Source organism: Xenopus tropicalis, chromosome 1 (genome assembly GCF_000004195.4).
Source record: "Xenopus tropicalis strain Nigerian chromosome 1, UCB_Xtro_10.0, whole genome shotgun sequence".
Taxonomy (NCBI): Eukaryota; Metazoa; Chordata; class Amphibia; order Anura; family Pipidae; genus Xenopus; species Xenopus tropicalis.
Genome location: NC_030677.2, coordinates 186012360 through 186039071, shown reverse-complemented (window position 1 = coordinate 186039071; position 26712 = coordinate 186012360). Strand labels below are relative to the sequence as shown.

The 26712-nt window shown below is 38.4% G+C and overlaps 1 protein-coding gene across 4 annotated transcripts; it reads right to left on the bottom strand.

Annotated features, from left to right (window-relative positions):
- Positions 1-1541: 1541 nt before the first annotated feature.
- On the bottom strand, positions 1542-24324 carry tent2 (terminal nucleotidyltransferase 2). Of its 4 annotated transcripts, none has more exons than XM_031902520.1 (15): positions 23827-24324; positions 21477-21596; positions 14835-14882; positions 13973-14222; positions 13145-13259; positions 12966-13057; positions 12059-12125; positions 11088-11154; positions 9784-9860; positions 8778-8906; positions 8192-8235; positions 6803-6939; positions 5651-5742; positions 5159-5238; positions 1542-2563 (listed from the first exon to the last, which is right to left on the bottom strand). In XM_031902520.1, exons 1-15 carry the CDS (start codon positions 24048-24050, stop codon positions 2480-2482), a joined length of 1626 nt encoding a protein of 541 aa, XP_031758380.1. In that variant the 5' UTR covers positions 24051-24324; the 3' UTR covers positions 1542-2479.
- Positions 24325-26712: the final 2388 nt, after the last annotated feature.

The window sequence follows — 26712 nt, the reverse complement described above, 5'->3', positions numbered from 1 at the left end:
CATACAGAGTCCCTGAAGCTAGCTTAATTATGCTAAAAAAATGAGTGTGTTTAAAAGAACAAACATGGCAATACAGAAAACAAAAAAAGTTGTTAGGGTCCTGACCTGAAAAGCTTACAATCTACATAGGAAGGCATTGAGGATGCCAGTTATAAAAGCTGTAAGCAAAGGAGGCTACAGCTTTGCTAATGAACTTATTGTACAGCGCTGCAGAATATGTTGGCACTTTATAAATGTTAATAATAATAATAATAACTAGAAGAAGGGATTTCAACTTGGTTCTGAAGAGCCACAGGTTTAAATAAGTCTCCTTACTTGAACATTTAACCTTGGTAAATGTGTCACCATTGATCCTTCGTTTCAAGCTGGAAGTTAAAAGCTAAAAAACACAGAAAACTTACATAATAAAATATCTAAAATAAAATCTGAAATTTGTATAAAAAAAACAAAATCTAAAAATGATTACAGCTAGTTTGAAACATTACACTGAACATGCCTTACAATATTCTGAAAAGAAAAAAAAACAAATTGGGGAATATTTCTGGCAAACTGTCAAGAAGCAGGCAGTTAGAGCAGGTGCCAAAGAAAGAGAGCTTTAAGCACATTCTGGAATGAGATGTATGGTAGCACAGCAAAGTGGAATGATCCAGGCCAAGGGATGGGGACTGCTGTGAATATAAGTAATCAGAACAGACTTGAGCAGAGAATTAAAAAGAAGGGTATAACTGTTGTAGAGTTTAAAGAGCAACTAAACTTACATATAATTCTGTGTGCAGCTTTGTTTTTTGTTATACGCCTGCATTAGATGCCAAGCTATAATGTAGCCCAATAATAATAAATGTGTTCTGCCTGGGGATCTGGCAACCACATGCAGGTTGCATGTACTTTGGGTCACTGTTGCACACATGTGAGGTTCTATTATAGTTAATTCATGACGGCATCTTTCAGAGGTGCCAGCAACAAAATCAAAGAATAAAGTTACAGTAAGGATTAGGAGTGGATATCTGTATATCTGAAATGTCCACTGTATATTGGAAGTTAAACAACAGCCGTATGAAAGACACAAAAGTTGTGAAAAAGACATATTTAGTGTTAGAAGGCCTTAAAAGGAGAACTAAAGCTCAAAAAAAGAGTCTGCTAGAAATGCTACACTTTTTGTACCAGCTTAAATTAACCCCAGCCCGATAGCAGTAAAAAGCTGTGCCTTCAAAATAGCCCCAGAAGCTTTCCATCTACTCGCCTGCTTATTCCCAGTACAAAGCTCTGGGCTGCTGACAGTTTCCGAGATTAGGGACTTACTAATAAGCTAATACTAATAATCACAACCTCCATGGCTACACAGGAGCTTTGTTTATATAAATAATAGTAGGGTTTCTAAAGCAAACACAAAACGGTTACAGTGCAACAGTACAATATATTTTAACTGCTTTGATATATTTTTGATATTTTGGTATTACCGTTCCTTTAAGGAGAAGGAGAAAGACAAAGAGGATAACAAAATATTTATATCTGCAACTTAAATGAATTAACCATGCTCACAATCATTTTCTAGTACATACATTTTATTCCACTCAACAGCATACAAAAGAAAACACAGATCAAGTTTACATTACTCTATGTTAAAAAAAGGGAAAAAAACAGAAGAGGAAACAAAAAATCTCAAGAAACTGGTAACAAAGGTCACTCTGCAACACAAATGTGACCAAGACACCAGGCTGTGCCTTAACAGGTCAAAACCAAAACTTTTGAGAGACCTTAAAAGGAATGTGACGTTTTGTTTCGTCTCTGTCAAATATTAAAAACTTCTCTCTGGTGATGTTATAATTATTTACTATATGTTGTTTTTAACCAAAAATTTATCCAACAGCAAGAACTGATGGCAGCACCGGAGGTGAGGTGCAACATAGCAAGCTTTAGGTTTGTCTGTGCCTAGAAGCAAGTGTTCCTGTCATCATTAAAAAATGCTGTGCCTTTTATGCAGATTGTATAATGACATTCAATATATCCCGAGTCCCACGCCTTCTTACCAAGCCGGCAAGATCAATATTAAATTGATTCCGCTGCCATCACTCTCCTGGAACAAAGCTTTATAATTCAATTAACAGTAACAGCAGCTATCGAGGTAAACATATTTCAAGCTTTAATGTGTATTCTAATTACCTTTTTACATGGACAAGTAATAAATAGGCAACAGTAGCCGTTTCTGTTAGGCTAGGACATGAATACATGTAATTAGTCTGTGTAGTGCAATTATTTCATAGCACACTTAACTATAAAGGAAAAAGAAAACAGAAATGGTTCAATATTTGTATTTAAACAAAAAGCAATGTTTAAGCATTTCTCCAACACTGACGAACACAGGACATGAACGCGACACAATAAAAAAATACTGGACCCCAACTTAGGTGCCCAGCACAAGTGCAGTCTCAGAGATCTCGCTGCACTGTAAAAAGGCCTGTATTTCTCTGCAGATTCCAGCTCATAAAGAGTTCATTTTTTTCATGATTCCTTTCCAAGGCAACAAGCTGTACAGATCTCTGTTATCTCTCAGTGCTACCCATGCCTGTACCAAGAGGAAAACGCACGTTAACAAAAATATAACATAACAAGTTCATCCTTAAAGCAGATCACATAAAACACATGCCAGATATGACATGCAGCATCGTCCCTTCAGTAGCTGGAACCAAAAAAGCTACAGTAACTAATGCAGTGTGCTTGTTAACCTTGTTTTGGATGCTATATAATTCTCCATGACTTCAGGTTCTTATACCTTTACATCTATGGCTAGCTTAAAGTGGACCTGTCACCCAGACATAAAAAGCTGTACAATAAAAGTCCTTTTCAAATTAAATATGTAACCCCAAATCATTTTTTTATTACTACATCCATACCCATTATAAAAGCATTTAAAAATCCCAGCTGTCAATCATATATTGCCTGCCCCGCCTCTATGCCTTAGGCATAGAGGTGGGGCAGAGAGTTACTTTCACTTTCAATTCAGAACTTTTTAGATGACACTGCATTCCTCACATTCCCCCTCCTTCCTCACCATGTAATTGTGTAACCAGTGCATGGACATGGGTATCAGGTCCCCCCATACTGGCACAGAAACAAGATTTTGGCAGGATGCAATGCCTGCTTTGATAACAGTGCCCACAAAATGGCCCCTGCCTGCTTGCTGCAATTGTGAATTCCAAGGCTGAAGAAAATAAGATTAAAATAATTTATATAGTGTAAGTAAAGTTTATTTTGCTTGACAAACACAATAGAAAACAATTTGGAATTATTTCTTAAGGTGACAGGTCCCCTTTAAAGGAAACATAAGATAAATGAAAAAAACCTCTCATCTTGTATGTAATTAAAAAAAAATGAATATTATCTGTAAAAATGGCCCCTTTAATGGAGCTCCCTATAGATCATGTGTGTCAAACTGGTGGCCCGGCATGTAATTATATCCGGCCCGCGGAGTTGGCGCACGCATTCGCCGTCATTCAAGAGAGACAGAGAGAGCTGGCGGGAGAAACTGGAGTTCTGGCGCTTACTTGATTTTTTGACTGGCACAGGTACACGGGGCAATATGGCTGCTGGCACAGGTACACGGGGCAATATGGCTGCTGGCACAGGTACACGGGGCAATATGGCTGCTGGCACAGGTACACGGGGCAATATGGCTGCTGGCACAGGTACACGTGGCAATATGGCTGCTGGCACAGTTACACGGGGCAATAATATAGCTGCTGGCACAGGTACATGGGGCAATAATATAGCTGCTGGCACAGGTACATGGGGCAATAATATGGCTGCTGGCACAGGTACATGGGGCAATAATATGGCTGCTGGCACAGGTACATGGGGCAATAATATGGCTGCTGGCACAGGTACATGGGGCAATAATATGGCTGCTGGCACTCCAGCTCTGATAAAATGATATAAGAGCAAAGACAACTGAATTTTAGTGTGTTCAATAATTGTTTATCCTGTTCGGCCTGCAAACTAAAGTGTGTTTTGAATTTTGGCCCCCTGTGCAATTGAGTTTGACACCCCTGCTATAGATCCTCTCAGCTCCCTGTTCATGTATCAAATGAGGGGTGGGTGTGCCCTAAAGGTCCCTGCCAGAAGCACACTAGTAGGGGATAGCCAATCACAGCCCTGCAGTTACACAAGCAAAAACAGGCTTCAGTTCCGTATCAGGTCAGCCTAGCTGCTGATTGGACAGTGCTGTCGGCTGAGTGCTGCTGGCTCCCCTGCACATCCAGATAATTCAGCCAGCAGCAAGTGGAACAGATGGGCGGGATTAGCAGGGAGTATAATGCACTGGTACATTCTTAATTCCTCTCTAAACCACTGCAAGGATTTTGTATGTTCTCCCTTAGCTTGTGTGGGTTGCCTTCATACTTCAAAAACATACAGACAGGCTAACGGACTTCTTATAAAATTACCCACAGGGTGTGTAAATGTGATAGGGACTTATTGTGAGCATACCAATGACTTGATTCCCTCTCTATATTTGCTTATAATGCATGATCCATGAATATCCTCTTAAATGATATCCTTATAAGTGGTACTTATTGATATCAAAGCATTGCTTATAAAAAATAATGTATTCCCTTCCCTTAAAATATGAGGATTTTATTAGTCCTTTGACAAAGTTCTATGACCTGTATAAAAGCACTTAAAAATAATGGTCATAGAATTTATCTGTGACTTGGAATATTCTTATATTTTACAATAGGGCATTTATTCCCCATAGATTTGCCAGCTATCCTTATATCTAGGCTTCAGGTCAATGAGAAGCACACGAATCAGGCTGCCACACATTTTGCATCACTAAAGTCTGCCACAATCTTGAATTAGGCCAGGAATTTTGGGCACCTGTACTGCTGCTGTACGGTTTTGTGCTTTACGTTTATCTGAAGAGCCACCGATATAAAACCCTGTCCATTGCAGTCCCAGATGACCTTTTAAAAGCCTTACTGTGTATTACTGGCAGCACGGCAGTCAGTGGCCAAAACAACAGTGGAAGCAACATTTAATTATTTTCCCATGCTTGAAAGCAAAAACAGATTGGATATTTGTTAATAAATAATAATTGTCTCAGAAATTTCAGGCTGTTGTGCATTATCACTATGTTCCTCAATTTATACACTTATTTTGTTACCCTTAAAAATTCCGCCCGGATCATGTCAAACTTCTGCCTCTCATAGACAGCCCTAGCTGTGTTTGTTCGATCATATGGCTCTGCATACAGAAACAAAACATTTTAGTTAACAAAAGAGAAAAATTTCCAAGGCCTTTGAAAACAAGTATATTTTGGAGAAATAATATTTGATAGTGCCAAAAGAATATGGATTTACGAACTGACTGATATACTTTCCCTCACTTAGGAGAAAAAATATATTTTGCCTGATATTATTTTAGAAGAGACTTGAAGTCTGGATTTTCCAATTCACGGGAATAATTTATTTACTTTAACTATATTTAATGTAAATAAGTTTTACATTTTAGATTTCAAAGAAAATTAACAAACATAGCTAACCATAGCCAGTGTAATAAAGCATGGCGGCAGTGTGAAGCATTTTTAACATACTAGGCAAGTGAATATAAAAACAAATCTGATGTAAGGTGCAACTGAAGAGCTCTCAAGGTATACCTTCTACACAGATGAATTTGTTTCTCCACTCATAGTCATCTGATCTCGGAAGGGCTTTGGCTTCTCGCACTGAAATTATATCTTTACTCCAGCTAGTGGGGAAGAATGAAAGTGTATGTTCAAAATGTATTTTCTTAATCTGTCTCATTACATTACAGGCATGGGATCTATTATCCTGAAACTCTTTATCCATGAAGAATTACAGGAAATCCAATTCACATAACCTCTTGTTTAAGCAAACAACCAATTTTTTAAATAATTTCCTTCTGCTCTGTAAGAATAAACAGCACCTTGTACCTAATAACTAAGCTGCATAAACCCATATTGGTGGAAAAAAATATCAGGGGTTTCTTTTTTCCAATAAAATGTTTTTGTAGCCTTAAAGGAGAAGGAGAGGTATTTTGCCATTTTATTACCAAAAGATTAGTCACAATAGTACAAGCTAGAATCTTATATTTATTGTGTAGAAAGCTTTTGCATACCTGAGATAACAGCCCTAGAAGCTCCCTGTGTTTAAGTTAGCAGCTGCCATTTTAGCTTGGTCTTAGTAGCTTCAGTGCTGCATCTCTAGCCGCTGGTAGCTCACATTACACAGCACAGTTGGGAGGGGGAGCAAGATATGATGAGAAGGGGAGGAGTAAAATGGAGAGGGAGAGAGGAGCAAACTCGTGCTGTGCCCTGAAGGATTGTTCTGAGAGCAGGAAGTCTGACCCAGAAGAAGAACATGTGTACACAAAAGACAAGAAATCCCGTGTTTCTTTTGATAAAGGAGATTTTCTGTGTGCTTATGACTGTATTTACATAGACCTTTCTGATAAAGCTTACTTAGTTTTTACCTTTCCTTCTCCTTTAACGTAAGCCGATTCAAATTATAGAGGGACCCCTTATCCACCCTGGTCTAAAGCATTCCAGATGTGTGTGTTTCACAATACATGTCTGTTGTATCTTACTAATGCCCTATGGCTTGTGTGTGCACAATCTTACTACCAGTGTCAGCAGAAAGATGCTATATTTTACATGTGTGGTATAATAGGATTTATTCTAACCCTTACTCTCTAACTTGCCACTGACCCCAGAAACCGGAACTGGGTAAACAGATAACCACTGAAGTATAAAAAAAATATCTGAACAATTAACTGAGTTATAACTTACTCAAACTCTATGGCAAAATATTTAAGGAAGCCCAGAAGCAGGTCCCCTAGAGGTGTTTCATTTTTGGAGAGGTACTTAGGAATATTACGAGGAGCGTGATGTACAAGGTGCAGCTGCATAGTAGAGTCAAAACATTCCTATTTGAGAAAGCAGAACAGACAAATCAAACAAAGTCATTGCATACTTGATAGAATTATTAGTAAAATGCTGGCCATTACTGAAATATTCAGCCCTTTATAAGTAGTTTCATCTCACACATCTCCATTTAAGGGCTATAGCAAGGTTTTAAGCATCAGTTCACATTTTTGGATGACTTAGAGGTCTCCTCTAACCAATTTCCATTGGCCTCTGTGGCTACTAAGCAACTGTATCACCACTCAGTAGGAGCCTTTGGAGGTGATGTAATAAAAAGAACATCTGCACTAGGTTTAGTAACCTACAGCAGTCATCAGCATCATTATTCCTTGTGGGCTATAGCCCTTAAATTGTAATTTAAATATTCTATCTTTATCACTCTCCAGTACAGATGCTTGAAGATCCAAACCCAAAAAATGAGCGGATATAAACTTACTCAGGGTGCTTCTCTGAGCATTTTTTTTTCAGTTTACAATTATTTTCTATTTTTAGAGGTTTTTGGCATAATAGCAGCAGTAGACGTCTATACCAGGCTTTTGCCTTAATAGTTTTGTCCAAATTCAGTTAGTGGCCCTAATGTTAACAGACTGTACAGGAAGTGCAGAAAGCCAGGGTTGCAGACACTCTGGGCCTTAAAGAGCTGAAGCCTACCTAGCAGCATAAAACTGCTAATATCTCAAATATCACATAAATAGAAAATTAATGTAAACTGCAACAGGACTACTCTGAGTAAATTTACACCAATTTATTTTTGCGAGTTAAGTTTCTCTTCAACGGGGGACTATTAAACCTCAGTTTTTCTACTTAATATTTGTTTGAAACCACAAAAAAACTCATGGCAGTAATTTATCAAAAGGTCTGTACTGAAAAAGCACCAACATAAAAAAGTTGCAGAAGAGTTATGAAAACAGCGACTTTTTCAACTTGTTGCACGATAACCGTGACTTTTTTGTCACACAAAAGCTACTGTCAAAAATCCCCAGAAAACCTCTACAACCACGAAGCAAGAAAGATCTTCTAGTTGTAAAAGGGCCATCTGCTATTAACTTCAACATGTTTTCGACAGGTTTTAGCATTGACATGTTTTTTTCAATAATAAATTGCAGAAAAGGCGCTTTTTTTCCACAGCAAATTCAGGTTTTCAGCAATGAAAAGCCTGACCTGAAAAAAATGTGCTTTAGTCAATGCCCCCTTAAATGTACAACCATCTTGAATTTTAATATCAAATCTTATTTAACAGAAAAAAGGACTTACAGGATATTTTTTCTGTAGAGATGGAATTATAGGTTCAGGTAGGGCTATGAAAAGAGAAATAACACAACTGACCAAAAAAGACAAAAATTAACTCACACATATCCTATACTACAGTGTACAAATCAAATGAAATGCATATAAGCAGCTGAAACATACAATCCTGTACTGTCAATATTTGTATGTAATCTATAAGTTTGATGCAGAAACCCATCCATTGTTCAGTACTGCAGAATAGGCTGGCACTTCATAAATGTTCTTATTACTAAAATTACATACATTTATGAAAGGATTGCCAATCATAACAGAAATTCTAATGGGCTGAGATCTGCAGCAGATACCTGTGCAGAGATTCCTTCCCCCTCATTTTAGCCCACTTTGTATTCTCTCATTAGCTTTCCACAAAGCCCTTTGCCTTCAATGTACGATTAATCATACACACTGACTTCCCTCAGAAAGAATGACTGTATCACCGCTGATTCTGCCTAAGTCAAGGGGGGGAATGGAGCTCTGCAGAATTCAGATCTCCCACATGAATAGTTTCTTTGCCTTAAATTGATAATGCATTAATAATGGAGACAGAACTTACTTTGTAAATAGTGCAAAGCCATTAAAACAAGAGTATAGCTGCTCAGAGTGCCCCGACTGGCATCATTTAATCCATGATAGTTGGCCCACATTTTAATGACCAGTACCAACGGCCGGACCCGGTTTTCTACTATAAAGGAGATAAGAAAGGGTTAATAAAGAGCAAGGGAGATTTTTGGATCTAATTCCTCCATTAAGACATAAAAACAAAGGTTCTGATAATTTAAGTGCATAATTTTTTGGCTGTTACCAGTTTACACAGCAACTTTGCCTGTTTTTGTTATACACACAGTAGAGTTTACATATGGGAAGTCTTTACAGTACTGCAATAATGTAAAAAGTGTGCATGGGATTTCACAGAGATTAGCACCAAACTGAAATAATCAACATAAGTGCAATTTAAGCCAATTACTCATAACATTTCTATAATATATGCAAATAATGACCCAATCCAAAATACATCAAAATCCTTTATCCCACAAATCAAAGCACTTCCCAGTGTCACATGATTTATTTGGGTCAATGACCCACTTTACAGATTTACAGCACAAAAGAAGGGCACCCTGCTTTTTTAAGCAAATGTATAATAGTGGTGCAATATCCTCCACAAAAGCCTGCATATCATTAACATATAACATGTCAAAGCAATGAACAGTATACACTGTGCTATGCAGTAATGCATTTATTGTGCCCAACACAGGCTAGTTGCTTTATTAGTGTGCTCTATTCACTGCATTGGGATACTTATTTAACAAAATAGACTGTGTTCTGAAGACCAGCTTTCTAGATAATAGATCTATAGATCTTATGCCTAGTCATGTGAGAATAGGTTCAGACAGAAGCAAATACAACTGCTCCCTGATCCCCAGATTTTAAGTTTTCCTGCATTTTTTGTGGCCCCACCAATTTATAAAACCTTATTTTACACTATTTTTCCAAATCCCTAACGGAATCCTGGATTCAGTGCACAACCCACAAAAACAAATTAATAAAGCCATGTAACTTACTGTATGCATAGGTTCTGAGAAGAAATGTGTTTCTGATTCCTACAACATTGTTTACATTCAAGTCAAACTCCGCGCCACTAAAAAGAGATGAAAATGTTACATTTCTCCCAAAGTCAATACTCTCAGGGTTTGCCTGCGCACCATTAGGGCTCTTACACAAAGGTGTTTTTCCTGCATTCCCCTGCGATAGATTTTCCATCACAGTGTGGGGAATGTTCAATATTCCCTGCAGCAGGTGGAAAGCATCAAGTTACATTCTACTTGAATTTGGTGCTTCCCTGCAGCAGAGTATTAAGTCATTCATACAAACAGGCTGAGTTCCTTTATGCAGTTCCTTGCATTGGAACGCATGAAGCATCTTACCACAAGGAACTGTGTGAAGAAATACCCACGCCGTGTCTAAGAGCCCTTACACTGACAGATCAGGAATCTTATTCTACAAAAAAATAAAATAAAATCTTTTTAATATGAAGGGACCGATAGCTACAGATGTTTTTGCATATAGACCTTTGTATGCTGCTTGATTTGTGTAATTCAGTTTTTTAAAAGGTTCCACTTGAACTCTTTGCAAACTGTGTTAGAATTCTATACAGTACAATTATTTTTCATTTATGGTGTTTGATTTCAATCTTTAGTTCTGCATATCTCAGGCTTGAAACTTGAAACTGTTACATGGTTGCTATGAGTTAATAACACTAGCACCCAGTTATCAGTTTTGAAGTTAAAATGGAAGATGAAGTATATTACATAATATACACATGGTAGAACCTGTGACAGGGCCCCTTTCTCACTCTGTCACGACATCTGCTGTAGGATAGTTAGGCCACTGGGTGCCGGAACAGCAACTGATCACTTAGAAGGATTTAGTTCTCCTTTTTCAGTTTGCCAATATGGATCTTGCAGAGCATGCACATTCAAAGCTGATTCAGGATGTAGATTTAATTACGAGATAGTGCCTTTGAACTCCACTGCACAGATCTACAGTTCTAGGCAGATTAGCACAAAGGAAAACTTTTGAACAGAATAGATGCTGTGAGGTGGGAGCTTGGGGGTGAGGGCGCTAAAAATGGGCTAGAGAGTTTGTGTCCATATTTCCTTTGTTCCTATTTTGGTAGTTGTACGTTTTAAACTTACAGGCAACAAATCTGTGTACAATTTAGATACCAATACCAGTACTAAACTATTATAGCCAGGATTAAAGACCAACAGTTATTGCTCTTATAAGAAAATATAGGTGATAAAAAAGTGAAGTTACAATTCATTGGCTACAAGCAGCGCCACATAAACCAAATGAGGTCATTTACCTGACTTTATCCCTGAACTTCACAATTGGCACTTTTGCTTTGATAAACTGAGGTCTCTCGATGTATGCTGAAAAATATCAGTTATACAAATATTACCTAATGGGTGTCCAAGAGATTAGATTATCTGGCGAATTACTAAATAAAATAAATCATAGGAGCATAGCAGTGCACCATGGCACCTTCTTGCAGTACATTATTAGGGTGTTATTGCCATTCCTTCAGTTTGAAACAGAAACATTTGCTAGAGAAGGCAGTACTGCAAGCACCCATTACTGGGAGACACAAAAGTGTATTCAGTAACTCTCGTATCTGATTCAGAAAGAATGGATATGTTTCTCAGCACCACCAGAACATACCCCACACGACAACCTGATTGATATTACTGTTTGGACAAGAAAATTACTGCTACCCACCATAGCTTATTTCCCTTGACAGGCCATTATCACTTGAAAACATGCCACTACACATACTAAAGCACCCTGTGGCAATTTTATTTGCATTTTTTGCCAATGAGCTGCAATGGGCAGTGGGTAGTCACAATGCTGAGTGCAAGTGTACAAAAACACTGAAAACAAAGTGTTTTATCCTGCACTGTTGAAAAATGTGTTTGCTTCAGAGACACTTGATGTATCCTACGCTCTGTAGGATACAGCAAGTTTAGTTCTACAGATTGCAAAAGTTTCTAATATAAAATAGGACATTTGTTGCCAAGAAATATTTTATTTGCAAGTGCTGGTTGTTCCGTATAAACTTTTGTTACTGCTCCTTTAAGAAAGTCAAAACAAAATCACAATTACTGTATATCCTAAATGGACGTTGTAGGCGTCCAATAATAGATTTAATATAGAAAATATATTGTATTTGCCAATTCACATTTCATTATTACTTTGTAAATAAAGAGCATTCTAACAGTTTCCAAGATTATTTGCTCAAAATATTTAATCTTACATTGGCATACATACGTCACTTACATAGTCTAGTGTAGAAGTGTTTGTGGAGTAAGCTGAGTATATGCCTTGCTTCTGTATGCTGGTTCATCTGCAAGAGAAAAACTCTTATGTAACCGGAAAGAAAAACAAGAAGGCATCACAAGATTTAAAAATTGTTAGAGGGACATTTGCTAAAAAGTGTGCAATTCACTTATATTTCAATATGTAAATGTTTCTGCATGCACAATAGAAATACGTAAGGCTAAGGATTCTGTATGGAAAGTGTTGTGCCTTCATCTGTATTCACTTAAGATGACATGCCAGATAATGCTAACTACAATTCTTTCCTCACCATAACTGAGGAACTAACTATACCATCTGACAATAAGGTGTGTCAGATCATACTCAGCAAATAGGGATGGCTTTGAACAGGGATGCACAGTACCATGCATTTGAAATGTAAGTAAAGCATGCTAGTACAAAAGTGTCTTTCAGTTGATTAGGAGAAAACTGCTTGAACCTCATTATGCCCTTAAAGAAGCAAAAACACACCCTTAAGTTAAAAGCACGGTACACTCCAGGTAGAGCCGAAGGGCCAATACTAGGGTCAGAGAATAAACTGGACTTCCTTGGGCATCAGAAGATGAAGACAATGTAATGGAAAAGTGATATTTGGCTTAAAGGGCCAGTATGCCCCCTTTTTAATATTCTTTCAATAAATAGGGCTTGTGCTGAACCTACATTCTATTTATTGCTTTAATTAAACAACAGCTATGGTTTTTGTTACATTATGCACTTAATCAAATGTTCCTGTTATTACTTGGATATACTGGTAGAAGAAAGCAAACAAAATGTGAATCTAAATTACCTTAACCAAAAGCCCTGAAAAGAGTATTATATACACCTAGAAAACTTGAAAGGTAGTAGAAATGCATGCTTTAGAACTTACTGGCTCATCTTTCAAAACTAGGCACAAATCTGCATCACTGCTTCTTGTACCAAATCCATTAAGGGAGGAACCAACAAGGTAAAGTCTGCTCTCTAAACAAAATGCAAAACACCATTAATATTTTAATTGTAAACAGAAAAACATTTAAAAAAAAAAAAAAAAAAAGACAAACTACATACGTGGAAATATTTGTTGAATTTCCCTCTGAAGCTCCGCTCGACATATATCTTTTTTCTTTAAGTCACAGACCTGCTGTTGCAATGCTTGAAACAATTCCAGTATCTGCTTGCTCAACTACAACAAAATAATTTATTTTATAAACTGCTGATGACCTTTTGGTTGATACTACTATATTTACTAGTAGCACTGGTAGCAACAAGGCTTAACTGCAATAAAACTTTGAATGACTAGTTCTTCTTCAAATTAAAGCTATACCAACACATTCCTATATTTGGTAGGAACATATCAGTATTACTTGTAATCAAGTAGTCCCCTTTGACTAAAAAAACAGATATCTAAAACTGAAATATTTGATGACACAAACATCTTCCTATGAACACAGGAACACTGAATGTGTCAGTAACAGTCAGTATGAGACTAGTGATAATTAAAAGAAAATTTGCTATTTTTTTTCCTGTTTATTACTCACTCGTCTATAGTATCACATTGTATTTGGTTGTAAAAGTCAGCAACACCCGACAACTAGGAATTTGAGGCTAGACATTTATTGTTACTATCATTATTGCTTTTATTACTTTTTGTTAACTTTCCCTATTAGTGGGTTGGTGCATTTTTTCCCCTGAAGAAGAGTGTTGGAGGAATAAAAATCAGCGACTAAGTTCAACGAGTGCCAAACATTAGGGGAATGAAGGGCCAAAGTGACATTTTAGAAAACATGGTGTCATTTTATGTGAATATATGCTTTCTTTCAAAATATAAAAGCACTACATGTTGCTAAGTTTTCACAGTACCATATGACGAAGGCTTTATGGCACCTTTGATAATACCTTGTCTTTAGCAACAGGCAAAGTGGTGTCTACATGGTCATATAACCAGCATTCCCCTGAATTAGGAACATGTCCTTTTAAAACTGGAGGTGAAGGTGACTGCAGCAATGGAAACGCGGGAGATCCTGGGTATGAACATCCGAGATCACCTCTTAAAGGCACTGCTTGGTGATTTACAGTTTGCTCTTGTGGAGACTGAAATTTTTGTCTTTTCACATCATAAGCAATGTTTCCCTCGTCGCTTCTCCTCCTGAAAAATAGAAGAACATTTTCTCTAGTCTGAAATTTAAAAAAAAATCCTCCACCACAATAATGCATTTATTTTTATAGTGCAAACAAACAGTGATGGTAAATCAAAATAATTATCATGTGGAGAACAATCGAGACAAAGGCTTTGAATATTAGACAGAATACTTATCAGGAAATTCTCCTAGTCACCTAATACATGTGATAGCTATTAACAGTTAAGTCCCGTTTACCCAAAATGAGAAAGCATAAAGCTCACTATACATTTTGGAATAAAAAGGAGGCGAAGTTAATAAATATGTAAGTTCTAATGCCTTATCTTCTCTAATAACAAATTAAGTTCTTCCTCCTCGAGATCAAAATATGCACAAAAAGTACATCATGAAATACTGTTGATGCCTCACTTGGGACATTTTGGAGTGTTTAAAAGAAATATTTTCTGTTACATTTTCAGATAAGCGGGTGTTAACTGCATTGTAAAACACTGGACTGATATTTATCTAACATTTTAGGACACAAATAGTACAAAATTTCAAATATAAACTAGCAAAAGTGCAATTAACCAACTTTTATTTGAAGTGTGAGAGGACAAGTTTAAATTTGGAGGAAAGCTTACCGTATTAACGATTCAATTTGGAGGATTTGTCTAAGTAAAAATGGTAATCTGGGCAAAAGAGAACCTGTATTCACTGTGCACATATTTACATAGCATGACGAGAGGTCTGGTTACAGTGCATTTTCCTGACAGTTTAAGTTGCAAAAATAATTATGATTATAATATAATGCATTTATTAAATGGAAAACCTAACTCAGAAATGTATGTACAGTGGTGTGAAAAACTATTTGCCCCCTCCCTGATTTCTTATTCTTTTGCATGTTTGTCACACTTAAATGTTTCTGCTCATCAAACACATTTAACTATTAGTCAAAGATAACACAAGTAAACACAAAATGCAGTTTTTAAATGAGGGTTTTTATTATTTAGGGAGAAAAAAAATCCAAACCTACATGGCCCTGTGTGAAAAAGTAATTGCCCCCTGAACCTAATAACTGGTTGGGCCACCCTTAGCAGCAATAACTGCAATCAAGCGTTTGCGATAACTTGCAACAAGTCTTTTACAGCGCTCTGGAGGAATTTTGGCCCACTCATCTTTGCAGAATTGTTGTAATTCAGCTTTATTTGAGGGTTTTCTAGCATGAACCGCCTTTTTAAGGTCATGCCACAACATCTCAATAGGATTCAGGTCAGGACTTTGACTAGGCCACTTCATTTTGTTTTTCTTCAGCCATTCAGAGGTGGATTTGCTGGTGTGTTTTGGGTCATTGTCCTGCTGCAGCACCCAAGATCGCTTCAGCTTGAGTTGATGAACAGATGGCCGGACATTCTCCTTCAGGATTTTTTGGTAGACAGTAGAATTCATGGTTCCATCTATCACAGCAAGCCTTCCAGGTCCTGAAGCAGCAAAACAACCCCAGACCATCACACTACCACCACCATATTTTACTGTTGGTATGATGTTCTTTTTCTAAAATGCTGTGTTACTTTTACGCCAGATGTAACGGGACACGCACCTTCCAAAAAGTTCAACTTTTGTCTCGTCGGTCCACAAGGTATTTTCCCAAAAGTCTTGGCAATCATTGAGATGTTTTTTAGCAAAATTGAGACGAGCCATAATGTTCTTTTTGCTTAAAAGTGGTTTGCGCCTTGGAAATCTGCCATGCAGGCCGTTTTTGCCCAGTCTCTTTCTTATTGTGGAGTCGTGAACACTGACCTTAATTGAGGCAAGTGAGGCCTGCAGTTCTTTAGATGTTGTCCTGGGGTCTTTTGTGGCCTCTCTGATGAGTTGACTCTGCGCTCTTGGGGTAATTTTGGTCGGCCGGCCACTCCTGGGAAGGTTCACCACTGTTCCATGTTTTTGCCATTTGTGGATAATGGCTCTCACTGTGGTTCGCTGGAGTCCCAAAGCTTTAGAAATGGCTTTATAACCTTTACCAGACTGATAGATCTCAATTACTTTTGTTCTCATTTGTTCCTGAATTTCTTTGGATCTTGGCATGATGTCTAGCTTTTGAGGTGCTTTTGGTCTACTTCTCTGTGTCAGGTAGCTCCTATTTAAGTGATTTCTTGATTGAAACAGGTGTGGCAGTAATCAAGCATGGGGGTGACTACAGAAATTGAACTCAGGTGTGATAAACCACAGTTAAGTTATTTTTTAACAAGGGGGGCAATCACTTTTTCACGCAGGGCCATGTAGATTTGGAGTTTTTTTCTCCCTTAATAATGTAAACCTTCATTTAAAAATTGCATTTTGTGTTCAATTATGTTATCTTTGACTAATAGTTAACGGTTTTTGATGAGCAGAAACATTAAGTGTGACAAACATGCAAAAGAATAAGAAATCAGGAAGGGGGCAAATAGTTTTTCACACCACTGTATTTGTGTTTGGGAGAAGCTCACTCGTGTATACTAAGGGTTTTAATGAAAGTGGATTGTAGGCTGACAAACTACATACAAGCAAGACACATTATTCACTAACATGCTTTTTCAATGATAAAGAAACAAAGGCTCCACACACACCAACAATGTGAAAAAATCCAGCAAAACAGCCTAATAAAGCCTTTCCATGAAAATGGCAGACAAGCTGACATTGTGTTCTGTGTTTGTACGTTATAGGCAGGGGAAATCTAATACTACTGCAAAATTGACTACACACACTGGCTAAAGCTCCCCATACACGGTGTCGCCAAGCGAACGGATCTTCTCCCGATATCCCCACCTACGGGTTGGCGATATCGGGAGAATCCAGGCTAATTCGATCGTTTGGCCCTGGGGACAAACGATCGAATTATAATGACTGGCATAGGCAAAGTCGGTCCGGGGACCGCATCAACGAGCCGATGCGGTCCCTGATCCGACTAGATTTTCTAACCTGCCCGATCGAGATCTGGCCGATTTCAGGTCAGATATATCGTCGGGCAGGCCAGTCGGTAGTCCCCATATACGGGTCAATTAGCTGCTGAATCGGTCTAAGGGACCGATATCGGCAGCTAGAATCGGCCCGTGTATGGGGACCTTAAAACGGTGCCTCATCCAATCGTTTGCCAGTCAGGGATCATGTGATTCAGGCCTTTGAGTCCATGAATACATTTGTCTATTAAAAACATATCCATATTGATTAAATAACTGGCAATGTGGATTTAACACAAATCTGAACAATTCTGAACAGATTTTAGATTAAGAACTGTGTGATTTGGAATCTTACACAATAACAGAGGTTGGTCAGTTTTTAGTGTTTCCAGCCCTTCACCCCACTCTGCGCCTGCCTCGAGGCCTGCCCCAACCATAACCACCTTGATAGAACAACCCCAAGGAGCCCAAAGGCATGTAATATGCTTACTGAATATATAAAGATTGTATAACTTATGTAATGATTATTTACAAATATATTGTATTGTATATATAAAACTTTTTACATTAATTTATTATATTATATGCATTTATTTGATGAATGTGTATTTTCAAACAGAACAGCTCTCATAGCTGCAGTGTCTGGTGCAAGCTGAGATCCAACTGTCAGGGAAAACATTCAAGTGTAGAGAATCCAATTCACGAGCACTCCAAAATGGTGTAAAACAGTGTTTCATTGTGCCACAAATAGGCAATGTTTCTTTATAAAATGCTGATGTTAAGCCTGAATATTCATCTTGCTAAAGGGCAGTTAAGTCCAAAAGTTGCCTATTTTTTGACATTTTGGAATGTTGCTGGATTGGATTCTTCACATTAAAACAAGGTGATGCTTCCTGCAGTAATTCAAAGCACTGTGCAAATGCTACCCACTAAAAGCATCAGTAAACCTGTAGAAGGAGAATATACTGATAGCACTCAGCAATTAAAGGGTTAAATACACTATTATGCTTAATAAATAAATCAGTCCGAGCTGACTCTTGGTGTTCTGGAGGCACCCATAAGTAAGACACATACATGAAAAAAAGATACATGCCGACATTCAACTGAATAGTAAACAGAATTGTTTTTTTTATAAAAGGATATATTAAACTGCATACAAACAGGTACATAGAAAAATGTTTACACCACAGATTCAGACATATATATGCCCCTTAAAGGGATACTGTATTATTTTTATGGTGTACTTTTTATTTCTAAATTACACTGTTTACATAGCGAATAATTCACCAGTTTAAATTTTATTCTTGAACCAACAAGAGCCAGCGCTACACATTAGAAACTGCTTTGAGGTAACCTATTGTTTCTCCTAGTCCCATATAACTGGAGGAGTCCCAAGCCAGACTTGGATTTCTTACTATTGAGTGCTATTCTGATACCTACTGGGGGCTGCTATCTTGCTCCCTTCCCATTGTTCTGCTACTGGGAGGGGGGGGATATCACCCCAACTTGCAGCGCAGCAGTGAAGTGTGACTGAAGTTTATCAGAGGACAGGTCACATGGCTGTGGCACCCTGGGGAATGAAGAATATGGCTAGCCCCATGTGAAATTTCAAAATTAAAATATAAAAAAATCTGTTTGTGTTTTTGAAAAATCAATTTCAATTCAGGATTCTGCTGGAGAAGCTCTACTGAAAAAACAAAAACAAAAACATGGATTTCCCATAACTGTATTCCTTTAACGTTTATAAAAGTTTTATATTTTCAGTGTCCACATATCCTTAATAGCCATTCTCATAGTAATAAGTGGGCTGTCTCAAGAGATTTAGGCTCCATAATTAACCATAATAGCTAAACAGAGACTGCTGCTCAAAATCATACCCAAAGGAATGGCAAATCACAGCTATGCAACAGAAGAGACTTATGTTTAGGGATGTTTACTCTGAAGTAAAAAATAGCAGCAGAACTGTATCTTGTAAAAAAAAAACTGCTACATAAATTAGCCAGAGAAATGGCATTCCAAAAAGCAGAGCAGTGATTTAAAATATATTAATCCTGGACTTAAAGGGGATGTTCACCTTTTAGTAATGTTTAATGACATGTTGTATCCACCAATTTGAATAACAATGCCATATACTTCTACAGACCCATAGATACTTACTTTATAACATCATAAATGCAAAATGCACTCAGATCTGAACAGCTGCTGTCAGTAGGGGTCACCGATCCCTTAACTCTACTGGATGTTTCCCCCTACATCGTAATGATCGTAAACTCACTTTGGGCATAAGCGACTTCAAGCGTATATATGCACGTGCACAGGGAGTACGCACTATAGTACTTCTCACGGTTACATAGTTACATAGGGTTGAAAAAAGACCAGTGTCCATCAAGTTCAACCCATCCAAGTAAACCCAGCACACCTAACCCACACCTACCAATCTATACACTCACATACATAAACTATAAATATAACCACTAATACTAACTGTAGATATTAGTATCACAATAGCCTTGGATATTCTGATTGATCAAGAACTCATCCAGGCCCCTCTTAAAGGCATTAACAGAATCTGCCATTACCACATCACTAGGAAGGGCATTCCATAACCTCACTGCCCTCACCGTGAAAAACCACCTACGCTGCTTCAAATGGAAGCTCTGTTCCTCTAATCTAAAGGGGTGACCTCTGGTGCGTTGATTGTTTTTATGGGAAAAAAGAACATCCCCCAACTGCCTATAATCCCCTCTAATGTACTTGTACAGAGTAATCATGTCCCCTCGCAAGCGCCTCTTTTCCAGAGAAAACAACCCCAACCACGGTAATTCAACTGAAGCAGTTAAATAGGGCTAGAAGGTGGGCAGTGACGCAAGCGCGTAGGAGTGTGACCTGCGTTGCCAAAGAACTTTGGCCTTGCCTATATTGTCAGAGTAAGGTAAACAGCACTTAGATTTAAGACACCTCAAGCAAAAAATTTCGGGGCTTTTTCCAAGTTAAAAAGTGCTTTATATGATGCACAAAATGAATTATTGCAGTTGCCTAGGTATACACTTGGGATGCGAGTACACGGGAAGGTAAACATGCCCTTAAAAAGGGGAAAGGGGATGGTACAAGCTAAACAGATATAGGTTTCTTATAAGTCTCCCATAGATTCAACTTTTAGCAAATAATTTCAATGCAATTAACTTTTTGGTGTGTTATACGGTTGTAATCAGCTTTTTAGTTGGTCTTCACTATTTATTCAGCATGCTTTTAATTTTGTGTTTCCTGCCTATTCATTTTATTTCTTGCCGCTGAAAATCATTCAATAATCAATACCTTAAAGGAGAAGGAAAGGCAAAGTCACTTGGGGGTGCCAAAATGTTAGGCACCCCCAAGTGACTTGAATTGCTTACCTTTTACCCCAGGCTGGTGCCCCTGTTCAGAGAGAACAGCACCAGCCCGGGGTACCTGCAGCGCTTCCTGCTTCCTGTATCGCTTGCGCACGCATGCGCAGTAGAGTGAATAGTGGAACTTTAACAGAGAAGTCGGCTTTTCACTCTACTGCGCATGCGCCGATATTAAGGTATTAACCTTAAAATACATATATAAATACAACTGGCCAATCTACATATATAAATACAACTGGCCAATCTACTTCTCATAAAATAAATATAAAATTCTCCTACCCCTATAGGAATCAAAATAGTAAATGTCCACCTAAAAATGTAGCATTACTATATTACTATACTTATTGTTTATGTATAATGAGTAGTGTAGAGTATAATGAGTAATGTGCTGGCTACATGCATATATATGTTTTAAAGTATTTTTAATTAAAGATCCTTTACAGCACTAATATTGTAATGCCCTATAGTCTGTAGACAATTAGAGGAATACCTGCATGGGAGCTGTAGATTAAGGATCTGATTGATATAAAGTGAGGCAACATTTTTTTTATTGTAAAAATAGTTCACATAAAAAAGATTAACCATGAATGCACAATGTTATTTTTGTTTTAAAATTGCTCAAGTTCTTTTGAGGCCCTCTCCTATTTTCCAGCTTACAGACGGTCTATTGCATTTATTACATGCTGCTATATATGTAGTTTTTCATCTTGTGAAATGCCAGCTAACAGTAGTGTTTTAAATAATTAATTAGCATTTCATAAGATCATTGAAAAACCACAAGCATAGTGAGACTAGTAGCTATGACTTGTACCTGGCAAAAATAAAATCTTAAAGGTTTTCTATGGGCCAACGAGCAGCCTATAGTGACCTAACAATGAATGAGCTAATGAAGAGATATAGTTTAAACTAAATAACATCAAATACATTTAAGCATAAAAGTAAAACAGAGTATTTGAAAACTCACTTTCTGTTCTGGAATGAGGATGAAGGGGATGCAGGAGAGATCAAAGGGCTTTGATCCCTGTACGACCATGGTGGTGGTGACACAGGAGGGACAGCCAACAAATTGGCATTCATCAGCATTCTAGCAAAACTAAGATATTTTCATGTTATGTTCATGTTAAGTTCTTCCTTTAAATAAGAGCCATAAACCAACATGCCATATGTCGACCATATTTGCATCTTTAAAGGACATGTAAACCCCACACACAAAAATGTAATCAGTGAACAGCCTCTTTGAAATCTTTCAATACCTGCCACTCTGGTTGTCCAGAGGTAATAGTGAGGCTGCAGCATCCCCTTAATCACTTAGATTTGCTTCTCCTCCTGTAACCCACTCGGCCCCCTCCCTCAGGAATTTGCTTTGGCTGTTGGCATGCTCAGTTGTTCTAAGCTCAGATTACTAAACACGCCCCCCAGTCTAGCAGCCAGTGAAGAGATGGCATTGCTGGTTCCCATAGAAACTCAGCTCTAGCTGTCTGCTTCAATTTTTTTCTCCTAACCTCCTCTCCTGAGCTCAGCTCAAACAAAGCAGAGCTTTTATCAGACAGTTCTGCCTGTGTGAGCCAGTATTCTTGATGAAATGTATGCTGAATAAGGGTCTTGTGTGTGTGTGTGTGTGCTGTTTGCAGATTTAAAATGTATCTGATAATGTTTCAGAGGAAAAATGGCCACTGGGTGAAAGCTGCTATTTGCTTTAGTAAATGTGATGGTGCTGGTATGCAGTACAAATGATGCCATTTGGGTGGAGGAGGCATGCCCAACTTATATACATTGTAGGCAAATGTAGGCTTTACATGTCCTTTAACCTCTAAACCACAATTATAACCTTGTAAATGGTGCTTAATAGCATTCCTTATGCCATGGCTCATTAAAAGTGTAACGGTCTTGGAACACTGATGATTTTTTTTTATATACACAGGTATGGGATCTGTTATCTGGAAACCTGTTATCCAGAAAGCTCTAAATTATGGTAAAGCCATTCCCATAAACTCCTTTTTATCAACTAGTTCTAATTTTTCAAAATTATTATTTACTTTTTCTTTGTAGAAATAAAGCAGTACCTTGTACTTGATCCTAACTAAGATATAATTAATCATTATTGTAAACAAAAGGGATCATACTGGGTTTAATTATTATTTAGATTTTTTTTTTTTTTACTGGATAACACTAGATTATAGATATCCATATTACAGAAAGACCAGACCAGAAAAAAAAGGGAATCCATTATTGCCTACATAGACATATAATTAAAAAGCTAAAAAGTCATCAAGTTCTAACAGTACCAGCACACTACAGTTTGTATAAATCAGGGTTGACAGTTGAACCTGACTTCCAGGGACAGTCCCTGATTTCTATGGATTTATGTAATTCAGTGTTCATTGAACTACAAAGGAAAAGCCATGCACCTTCCCTATTTTGATAAGCAAGACAGGGGTACTTAAAGGAGAAGAAAAGCAACAATCACTGGGGGGTACTAAAATGTTAGGAACACCCAGTGATTGTAATCGCTTACCGAGGATGGTGCTCCTGTTAGGAAAAAAACACACCAGCCTGGGGTAGCTGCGAGAGAGCAATCTTCTTCCTTCTTCTGCCTGCATGCTGCTTGCAGAGTGAAAAGCTGAACTTAAACAAAAAAGCAGACTTTTTCACTGTACTGCGCATGCGTCGGCCTCAGGATCGCAAAGAAAAAAAAAAAGACAGGAGGAAGAGGATCTCCATCTCGCAGCTACCCCAGGCGGGTGCAGTTTTCTCACCAGTAGCACCAACCCGGGGTATAAGGTAAGTGATTACAATTACTGGGGGTGCCTAACATTTTGCCCCCCCCCCGGTGATTTTATCTTTACTTCTCCTTTAAAGGGAAAGTTTACTATAGAATGTCCTATTCTTAGAAGGGTTTAAATTGGTCTTTTTGTAATTTTTTTTTATTACTTGCCCCTTCACCCTTTTTCTAGCTTTCAAAGGGACCCCAGCAGCCAAAAACTACCGCTCTGCAAGGCTCCAATTTTAGTGTAATTGCTACATTTTATTCACTATATTTCTATCCTGGGCATCTTCTATTCAAGCCAAAGCCTGGTTGCTAGGGTAAATTTGACCCAAGAAACCAGCTGCTAAAATTTCAAACTGGAAAGCTTCTGAAACTGACCAGCTTCAAACTGACTCAGAATGTCACTGTCTACACATCATAGAAAAAGTGAATTACCGTTTAAATACACAACAAGCCAATTAAATGATGTTAAAGAGAGAGCAGCTTTATGAAATGCTTTGTACCCGACTCCTAGCCGTGCCCCCCGGCACCCCACTCTCACACTCACTTGACATTGTTGTGGAGGTTAATAGACGCCTGGATAAACTGCTCTGGGCTCAGCAGCTCCGGGGCCACGCTTACGGGCAGCTTGCTTAAGTAACCGGAGGCCTGTTGTGGCTGCAGTGGTTGTGGCTGCAGTGGTTGCTCCTGTGATTGCTCCAGTGGGGGTTGTTGCTGCTCACAGGGCAAGGGGAGTGGAATGCGGCCCTGGCTGGGGGAGTTAGGGTACATGCTCCTCCCGGCTGGGGCCGCACATTAGTCTGGAGACGCCAGGCTCCGACCAACTTCCCGAAAGGAACGAGAGGGGCACAAACGTGACAGCGATTTGACTGACAGGACAACACACGGGGACTTTCCGCTGCAACTCCGGGGAAAATGGCGGTTACCAGCTGGGGGATTGTAACTTGGGAAGGCGTTGACGCGAATTGTAGCTCTTCCGGGGGAACCGGGAAAGCGCACCTGCTCCAATGGTAACAAAACAAGTGACAAGGAAGTGTATAGATGGGCAGCCGGTATGCGAGAGCGCCCTCTGCAGTTGTCAGAATAAAGTGACAGAGAGTGCGCTAATGTTAGTACTGAGTATGTGGGATTTCATTCATACAGAGGCCCCATGCAGTCCTGAAACAAAACAGAATTCCATAGCATCTTCCAGGAAGTCTAGAGGACTTCTAATATCCACACACAGGTTACTAGCAGAGTTTGCCAGTGTGGGCAAGTTGAAGATGAGGTGGTGCAAGTGTATGAGGCTGTCCCACATCCATTCAGTACCCTAGAGTCAGGTCTAGACTAGGATTCAAAATATGACCTAGCATTTGAAATACACAGAAGCCCAAACAGCCCAAAATAGTGACTATCTATGGCATCTTACAGCAGTTCCTCTGGCCAGGTGAGAACCTTGCCTCAGGCGGCAGTGAGCAGCCAGTTACCAGGGGTGACAAAAAGCCGCCTCAGGTAACGTTAAGAGCCTGTGATCAGTGCAGCCGCGCGAAAAATTCGGAAAGGCTCTGCCGCTGTTTACAATGGTCAGTACGAAAATTTCATGACTTTCAGATCGCCAATACGATATTATCGTGAGTTATACGATTTTTTCGTAAGTATTTTCGGGATATTTGCGATCTTCGGAGATTTTCTTTTCCAATCCAAATTTTTCCCATTCGTGATTCGTATTCGTGGATTAGTAAATTTGGCCCTAGGTGTGAATCCTTTCTGTACATAATGGAAAACCAAGGCAACTAATAATTACCTCATCATATGGACCAGTAGGTTTCGCAGTGCTTTGTAATATATAGGATTATGAGGTAAATTAGAATTGCAGGGCTGTCAACCTATAGAAGACAGTTTTGGGGAAATATCATTGAATTGTTGCACAAAAACCAGTGTCAAAAATCTGGAAAACTCAAAATGTTCAAAGCAGAAACATTAGTAACACAATAGCCTTGGATACTATGCTTGTTCAAGAACTCATCCAACCACCCCCCCTTAAAGGCATTAACAGGATCTGCCATCACAACATCACTAGGAAGGGCAATCCCCCCCTACGCTGCTTCAAATAAAAGTTACATTCCGTTTTCCATAATTATCTTAAGGGGTGGCATCTGGTGTGCTGAATGTGAATGTAGGCAGTCAAAAGGAGAGATGCAGACAGACAACCTGAAAACAATACAGGTCATTTATCTACTGCAAAAAAGTGAAAAGTGCATCTTTGGACTCATTCGCCATATTTTTTCTTTTGACAATTGTGTCCAATTGATTCAAATTGGACACAACTGTGCTAAAAAAAAGTTTGGTGTCACTACCAGTACTTACCCTCAGAATGTTCAGCCAAATAACTAAGCTGTGGCAATTGAAACTGTGGGAAACTTAAAGCTGCCTCTTGGTTAGTAGCTTCAGAGTTTCCCTGTGTCAATGGGTGCAACTGTGTGAAATTTAGAACAGGATTTCAGATTTTGTCAGGAAAGGCCAAAACTGAAGTGCAACATGTATTGATACAGGTGCCTTTAATGAATGGCATTTTGCAAGTTGTGCCAATACAATCTTCATAAGAGCAAGAGAAAAACAAAGCAAAAAGACAGAAATAAGTACAATACATTCATATTTAATATAGATTGCAAGCTCTACGGGGCAGGGACTTCCATCCTCTTGTGTTTTTGACTCTTATCGCAACTGTATCTTTTATTTATTTAGCTATTATCTTAATAACCCCCTGTTTGTATTAATGTATTCTACTGTACAGCGCTGTGTACATAAGTAGCGCTTTATAAATAAAGATATACATACATACATAAATATTATTTGAAATTATGTTATTTAGACATATGTGGATTTTTATATTTTTTTCCAATTGTGATTATGAGTTCCACAACTGCAGCCAACCTTCTGTACTCCTGGAGTCACAGAAATACAGCATCCAGCAAAGCCTCATCTCCTTGCACTGGCTGTGCTGTGGGCTTGTGCACTGACAGGGCTTGTTCTGCCAAAGCTGAAGGAAATAATGTTTGCCGATGTCTGGCTGTGACTATAAATGGATATTTATCTTATTTATTATATTTATTTAATATAATATATTATTATCTTATTATTGTTGTCATTGTAGTATTAACTCATTCTAACTGCTACTAACATCCTTTCCTTATTACTATCTATAATGTACAACACAGGTTTTTCACTGGACATCTTACAGCAACTCAAATTGGTAACACTAAACAATTGCCGAATACAAAGGGACTGAGACAAGGGAAAAGCTTTTTGTTCAGCAACTCTCCAGTTTGGAATTTCAGCAGCTATCTGGTTGCTAGGGTCCAATTTACCTTAGCAACCAGGCAGTTATTTGAATAAGAGACTAGAATATAAATAGGAGATGTCTAAACAGAAAGATTAGTAATAAAAAAGAATA

Coding starts and splice junctions, on each gene's coding strand:
- tent2 (XM_031902518.1), bottom strand. CDS start 24,050: ATGTACCCTAACTCCCCCAGCCAGGGCCGCATTCCACTCCCCTTGCCC. Junction 6,940..8,191: donor CTCTACAGAAAAAATATCCT/GTAAGTCCTTTT, acceptor TTTCTCAAATAG/GAATGTTTTGACTCTACTAT. Junction 5,743..6,802: donor TATTTTGCCATAGAGTTTGA/GTAAGTTATAAC, acceptor CTTCCCCACTAG/CTGGAGTAAAGATATAATTT.